This window comes from Nothobranchius furzeri, chromosome 11 (assembly GCF_043380555.1).
Source record: "Nothobranchius furzeri strain GRZ-AD chromosome 11, NfurGRZ-RIMD1, whole genome shotgun sequence".
In the NCBI taxonomy this organism is placed as follows: Eukaryota; Metazoa; Chordata; class Actinopteri; order Cyprinodontiformes; family Nothobranchiidae; genus Nothobranchius; species Nothobranchius furzeri.
The window spans coordinates 43,064,360-43,072,363 of NC_091751.1; the positions used below are offsets into that span (position 1 = coordinate 43,064,360).

Here is an 8,004-nt window from a genome sequence, read left to right on the forward strand (position 1 = left end):
TACTTCTTGTGGGTTTGGTTATCAGTGGAAACAGACCAAGTAGATGCATGGAATTTACAAAGTCTGATAAATTGTATTTTTCAAATCAACGTTGAAGTCCCCACAGAGAAACAAATTCTTGTTACTGATTCCATGAAACATTTTCGAAACTGTGTTTGTGAATGATTCAATACAGGAACCTGGTGCTCTATAAATACTGCTAATTATTATGTTTTTGTCCTCTCAGATGTTATTTCAACAGTGATCATTTCCATTACATCAGCAGTTGCTGTCGACATGTACATCACTATGCTTCTTAGGGTGTTACATATATACAGTGCTACACCACCGCCTTTTTCATTTTCCCGATTCTGGTAATACATCTCATACCCATCTATTTGAACGTCCTCAATATCTCCTTCTTGCAACCATGTTTCTGTAACTGCAACAACCTTAAATCTCATTTTATTTTGTGTTAAAAACTCCAATATTTTATCATAATTGCAATGCAAACTTCTACTGCTGAAGTGGATGATGGACAGTGTATCATTCACCAAGGCACAGTCACGCAATTCTTGGTCGCTATAATATTTGCATTCATTATTATGCATGTACAGATTATTGTCTAAATCTTTTCCAGGATCGTATATTTTGTATTCTCATTCTTCTTGTATTCTTGTGTCCATGTGTTTTATTTTTTTATGTTTACTAGTATTTAGTTTCTGTGACTTTGTTGTGGATTTTTATTATATTTATTTATTTTTTCAACATTTCTCTTCCGACCATCAGTCATTGTTTATTGAAAATTTCCAGTTCCTTCAGCTCCTTTATCATCTTAGCCTGTGATCCTTCTTGTTCTTTGATCCATACATTCCCATTTCTTGTCCATGTTGCTTTAATTTTTTTCTGCTTTTTTTAGCATTTGTGCTTCTCTGGCTATCGTCCCATTTTTTGGTTAGATGTTCGTTTATGTACACATTAGTGCCTCTTAGCTTATTTCCTTGTGCCAATACATTGTTTCTTTGTTTTCTGCCGGTGAACCTTATTATAATAGCTGGTTTTGTCTTTTCATATTTCTTAGGCAGTGTGAGACATATGGAAATAGCTTCTTTTTGTATGGAAATATTCTTACTGTGTAGAAATGTTACAACTTGTTGTTCAAGTGACTCAAGTTCTTTTTCTGAGACATCTTCTGCTGAGTCATGATTGATAACTGCATTAGCATAGCTTCTGTGTCTGGTTTCAAGTCCCATTATTACTCCAGTGTGGAAGGAGCTTTTTCAGTTTGCCGAATGTCACTAAAAAGCACAAGAAGATGAAAAATAAGTGTACTTTTTCTGTTGGCATCATGGTGGAGACTGGAAGTAAAAATAAGAGAGTACTGTCTTCGGAGGTGAAGCAAAGAGTTAAAACCAGAGTGAACATCGGCGTGGCCTACACTAGTCTGAGGTAGCTGAAGGAGGCAATGAAATCACGGACTGATGGTGACCCGGCTTTGTTGTTACTGGACTTGTAAGTAATAATATTTTTTGTACAACAGTGTGGATTTTTAAAATTTGTAGTTAATTTTATTATTAATTGGCTCATGTTAGTGTTAGCTTGCTGTTCGCGCAAGCTACAGCATGCTGCTGTGGGGTTGTTGTATAACAACTGTAATTCCGCTTTCAACCTGGTTAGGGTGGAGGAGCAGGAAACTCCTCAGTGTTACTTTAAAAATTTATTGTTCAAACTGCGAGAAGAGTTGTTATAGGGTGGAAATTTAGTAGGTATTATCTCTTATCTTAGCTTAACCTCTAACGTTTCACAGACTCTCCAAACTGAACTCCGATTGCTGACTACTGCAGGAAATACCGACAGCTCATCAGCACTCCACAGGACCCGGTTTCAATGGATATTTGTTTAATTTAATCTAACATCACGCACGCATGCACACACACACACACACACACACACACACACACACACACACACACACACACACACACACACACACACACACACACACACACACACACACACACACACACACACACACACACACACACACACACACACACACACACACACACACACACACACACACACACACACACACACACACACACACACACACACACACACACACACACACACCAGAGGTGTTACAGTCAGATTTATTCAACCATGTATGTTTCATACAAACAAGTGTGCACATAGGGAAGACCTCGTTGTTAAGGTCTCAATGCTAAACCAAACACCCACCTGAGATTCAGTTCAGTTCACCAAATTCACGTTTTTTTTTCACAGAACAATGTAGAAACAAGTCTAGACTATTTTCTGTGGCATACGGTAGTGCTACAGTACAAGCAATGTTGGACAGCAGTTCTCAGTGACTGTTGTGGTAATTTTACAAGCTACAATGTTTGCCCTAGTGTCGTATAAAAGAAAAGCTAAAACTCATCTGGTAAGATTTTCTTCTCCTTTTTATGGATTTTGCACAAATCTTTCCTAAAACTCCTTTGAAGTTGTCAGTATTGCTCTTGCTACATTGACATTTTTTTTTTAAGTTATGTCTGAATGTTGAGCAGTGGTTGTGTTGGTAAGTGCTGCTCCGAGTGCTCATGGCTATATCTGAATAGTCATTAGCTGGATACTCTTTGTACTTCCTATCCAGGTTTTCATCACTAATAGCAGACGGTACAAAAAAACAAACAAACAAAAAAAATAAAAATAAAAACAGTTTTAGGAGGCTTGTGATTAAAAAATGAAAGCCTAAGACTCTGCAGAATTGCTAGGTTTCTCCAGAGCATCCTCTCCCTGAGCTCCTTCCCTTCTCGCTGCTGTTGCATCCTTCTCTGATTCCTGTTCTGTGGCCGCTGACATTTGTGAGTCAGGGCCTTCGAAGGACTCACCCCCCAGGTCAGTCAGTTTGATGTAGCCCTTGCTGTTGGAGCGCTCCAGCCGGGGGCAGCTGAAACGCCTCGTTCTGTCACCTTGACGACTTCCAGACACAGACAGGCTGCAGCGGCGTGCAGGCCTCGGCTGATCCGTGAAGAAGTTCAGTGACGTGTTTGAACCCATTACCGTGGCAGCAGGTGCTGAAGCAAACAGCTGTGCATGAGGCACCCCCTGTTGAATAACTGTCTCTGTGGTTCTGTTCTCCTGACTCTGATGGGGAGGTGGGAAGGCCATCATTGCTGCTTCCCTCTGCTTACCATCCATCTCATCGGCCTGGCTGCTGCTGTCGTGTCCTTCCTCACTAATGTTTCCAGCAGCAGCCTCAATAACAACCTCTTCCTCAGAGCGCCCTTCTGCCTCCGCTCTCTCAGACTCCTCCACCTCACAATTGTTGAGTTTGATCACGGGTAGGGTGAAAGCGTTCACGGAGGAGGCGACGATGGAGGTGGTCTCCCATTGCCGAGGCTGGGGGGCCTGCTCACTGCTATTGCTGTAGTCTTTGTAGATACTGTAGACCGTCTCCGTGAAGGTCTGGACATCTCTGGACCAGCTACGCGGTCGACTCACCAATGAGGAGCGTCTGAATACCTCTTCGCTTTCTGTCTCCTCTTTCGGATTGAGTCCAGTGGAAGGCCAGGAGCTGCGGGTGAGCAACCCACTTGCTGGGAATGAAGACGAAGGTCCTTCAGCACTTCTTGACTGAGTGTAGTTGACCAGGCCATTCAGGGGAGAGTACTCCTTCGAGCGTATGCTGTGCAGATCGATCACTGTGGAGTAGATGTCTCTCAGGTTAATGATTTTAGTTTTCTTGTCCCGGTTTTCGTGGAGGACTGCGTTGGCACAGATAAAGAGAAAAATGCCGATTCCCATCACCAGCGGGCCGAACACTTTCAGATTGTCTGAGTACAGGTAATTATCCAGGAAGTCGCAGAGGACGCCACAGTGAGGAGAGGGGTGAGGGGCGCTGCTGTTAGAATGGCTCTGGTTGAACACATCCGTTTGGCTCGAAGCAGACTTCTCATGGGTCAGGTTGGATGACACAGGTGGACTTCTGGAGTAGCTCATCCTGCTGTTGTGAAACGCTCCATTTCGTCTTCGCTCCTGGTACTCCTGCTGGTTCTGGCTGGGCCAGTACCCTAACACGGCCATGGAAATCCCAACCATCAGGACCATGACGCCCACAGCGGCCACCAAACCGGCTGGGGAGCAGAGATTAAGCTTCCCTTTCACAACGACCACGTCGTTTTTCTTCTTTTTCTTGGATTTCCTCTTCCTCTTATTTTCAGCTCGATTCTTGGACCGGAGCGAATCCTGCCGCCTGTTCATGCGCAGCAGGCCGCCCGTGGCTATCATGGTGGTGACTGGACAGCAGGTTTGTCACTCAAACTGCGAAGACATAAAACAGACGGGGACGTTTACGGTGAGCAAACCAACAGCTCAGTCAGAGTTAACCTTATATAGATAAAATACAACAGACATATTCACAAATTTGCAACTGTTTTATGGAAAACAAGTTTAAAATAGCATAAAAAGTAAAATGTAGTGCCGTGCATTCTGTATTTCATAGAGAAATGCCCAGAAAGCATTAAGTGCATGTTGAGATACAAAAGTAGGTGCTTTAAATCTTTTGGTAATGGCATGTTTTATTCCCTCCCTCTGCAGCCAGGCTCGATGTTTACAGGAGTGTTGGCCTGATAGCATCTCAGTGCTCCTCTGACGTCTTGATCCATTACTGTGGACTGTGTCACATGTCGGTTCTGTGCACATCACAGTGCCGTTCAGCAGCCCTCAGAGCGGCTTCACAAGATTCATACATGTCCCTATTTTGCAAATCAATAAAGAAATAGTTGTATATCAACAGATAGTCAGCGTCAGTCCTAATGAACTCTCTTCATCTAATAAATAATAAATCATCAGGAGCTTACAGAGTTACAAGAACATTTTTGCAATTGTTTTGAAAATTTTATTTAAAAAATACTGCAGGATTTAAAAAAATACACAAATAAAAGTTCTATAATGATTACCTAATAACCAGTTTTTAGTTAAAGCAGTCATACTGATAGCATTATTAATAAGTGGATCGAATCACTTTAAACCAGCCAAATGACAAAAAACTGATAATAATGTGATAATAAATTGCTTAATATGAAGTATTTACATGCTACTATTCAGATCTGAGTTAAAAACAAGAATTTTAATATTGAATTATGGATTATCATATTATTAGATTCCCTACTTTTGTCTTTTCTCATAATTTCCCAATATTATTGTTGTGTATCACAACCAAAACACATTTATGATTATTTTCCAACAAAGTTAACGTGTTAAAACGTGGTCAGCAAATGCAGAAAAAGCCATATATTTACAGACCAGAATGAATTATTTCATCATTAGATTTTCAGTGAAAATAATGCACTTTAACTAACATGTAGTGGTTTATACTAGCACGGTAGCTCTCCTGAATGGACTTTAGATCATTTAAAATCTAATTATTGAATAAAAATAAATAAATAAAGCACAAAAAAAAGAACAGTACTGGTTTTGCTGCAATCTCAGTGGATTAGTGGTATTACTGTTTACCCTGGAACTAGGAGATTGTGGGTTCAAATCCACAATTGGGTCACAACAAAGACTTTAAAGAAGGGAACCAATGCCACCCTGCTTGACACTCAGCATTAAGCGGTTCAACTGGGGGGTTAAACCACCAAATAGTTCCCGAGCACAACCGTGTCTGCAGCTCACTGCTCCCCCATTAGATGGATGTAATGTGGAGAACTAATGGGGCTTAATCTTAATCTAACAGCGGGTTCAAAGTTATTCATGAACATGTGAGTTTAAAATTGAGAAACTTCCTCTAGAAATAATTATTGGTGTTTTCTTGTATGTTTTGATTGATTGGTAAATAGTGTCTTAAATAACCAAATTATCCAGTCACTCATTTTGATTGATATTGTTCCTCTGTCCCCAGATATAAAAAAAGATAAAACACTTTTGCATTTCCTGTTATTGCCTAAGATGTGTTAGTGAGTCAATGGTTTTGAAGTCAGTGTTACACAAGAGCACAAGCCGTCTGATCGGTTCAACAAAACCGTGGATTCAGATCTAAAATCTGGTCATTTTGACTCCAAAAGAGAAGGTGAGTCTGATCATTTTGGAAACAATAGCCACCGACTCAGGTCCACCCACAGAAACACCAGAGAAGAAGAACAATCAGGACTCTTCACCAGATTCACTGAAACTACTTCAAATCGCAACAATATCCAGCAAGAGCCATGATTAATGCAATTATGTGTGATGATCTATAAAAGTGCTTTAATTTGTGATTTTTACTGCAGGATAAAAATAAATACAAAAAATCAAGCACAATGGGCAAAAATTTGGATGAGATGGTTTCAGGGACTTTTAATCTGGCTAAACATCATTTTCCCAGAAACTAATTTGAAGGTATCATCCATTCATTGTCTATTCCCACTTATCCACACAAGGTCACAGTCATGACTGTGGACTGTGGGAGGAAGCCGGAGCACATAGAGAGAACGCATGCACAGGGAGAACATGCAAACTCCTTGCAGAAAATTGGGATTTGAACCCAGGACCTTTTTGTTGCAAGGCAACAGCGCTAACCACTGCACCACTGTGCAGAATTTGAAGGTAGATAATGATGAATAAGATAAGATGCAAGAAAACCAAGAGAAAATCCTGGAGTTGACAGCAGAGAACAGGAAGTGCTGTTTTTCTGGCTGCGTTGGTGAAATATCAGCTCATGACAATGTAATGCGTCCAGACAGGAAGCCAGCAGGCATGTTCTCTTCATCCTCACTCGCTTTCTCCCATCCTTCCTTCTCTTCTCTTCTCTTCCTCCTCTCCATCCAGATCCATCAGTGTAGCTCTGCCTAAAGAAGACAGCTTTAACCAACACAAAACTATTACATCTAATTAGTCATAAACTATGCATTTGTTTGAATAATTGTGCCAAATTGTGTCTAATTCTAGCTTTATTCTGCAAACTTATTTCCCAGCAGATGAGAAGTTTTAAAGTTGCCTCAGCCAGGTGTTCTTCTGCATCTAATGATTCCTGATTGAGGTGATTAGAGCCAATTCATCCTGGAGGAACATAAGAGTTCTGCACCTGGCTTTTTAAGCAAACACCACACCGGAAGTCAGCTGCGCTTTATAGCCACTTTCTGTGGATTTCACATCCAATAAAACACCCAAGCGCCTCCTGCACCTGATCGGTCCCTCCACTAAAGTAACCGGGCGTGGGCGGTTCTGTTTGGAGAGAGAAGGGCACCAGAGGTGGGTGTGAACCAGTCGGGCACCGTCTCTGTCTGTGGTGCTGAACTGGAAGCGGATCCTCTGTCTGTCTGCCACAAGCTGCCCGTCTGGCAGGTTGGAGAGGAGGGTTGATAGCACCCAGCCTGTCCATTCTGCGGGGGCGCAGATATCTCCCTCTGTTTTTTTGCGCAATGTTGCATGAGTAACCGTCTGTTGATGTTACGGCGCATCTGTTTTCCTTCTGTTTGGATTTATTTTATTTATTTTCAGAGCTGCTGTGGAGGAGGCGCCCCTGAAAATGTCCAGACGGCAGAAGCCAGAGCGAACGCGGGATTGCTCTGGGGGCTGGAAGGTGAAGAGAAATGACATAGCCCACCTCAGCCACGGCCTGACGGAGCGTCCACAAACACGTCTTTGTTTTCACAACTTATCAAAAATAATTTTCTAAATTCAAAGCCACGGTCTTAAGAAACTTGGCCGTATTTTCTATGTGCGCGTTCCATTTTTGACCGAATTGCCATCCAGCTTGCGCAAGAATCTGAAACACCTTCATTAAAAATGCAAATGAGCCCTCAAAAATTAAATTTACACAAATAAAATCACGTGTTGCTCGTGCCACGCCTTCCAGAATCCGACAGTCTGATAAACGCAAAACCAAAAATATTCCCAAAGCCTGTCACGGCATCAAAAGACTTCCGAACCTCGACCCAATCCAGCGAGATTCGTGCCCGACAGACGCACCAGTGATCGTCGGGAGGTAAAAGGCGTAGTAGGACCTGGAGGGGATTTAAAATATTCAAAAATGGAGATGAA

General features: G+C 41.9%; 1 protein-coding gene across 3 annotated transcripts in view; it reads right to left on the reverse strand.

The window, feature by feature from the left end:
- Window positions 1–2,116: 2,116 nt before the first annotated feature.
- Window positions 2,117–8,004, reverse strand: part of LOC107383551 (transmembrane protein 200C) — a 21,326-nt gene continuing 15,438 nt past the window's right edge. For 2 of the 3 annotated variants that reach the window (XM_015956268.3, XM_015956266.3), the window contains exon 2: window positions 2,117–4,302. In XM_015956268.3, the coding sequence (XP_015811754.1) occupies window positions 2,731–4,269 (1,539 nt within the window). In that variant the 5' untranslated portion in view covers window positions 4,270–4,302 and the 3' untranslated portion in view covers window positions 2,117–2,730. Of the gene's footprint in view, window positions 4,303–6,736; window positions 6,810–8,004 lie in introns of all 3 variants that reach the window. The other variant, XM_015956267.3, reaches the window with a different exon arrangement.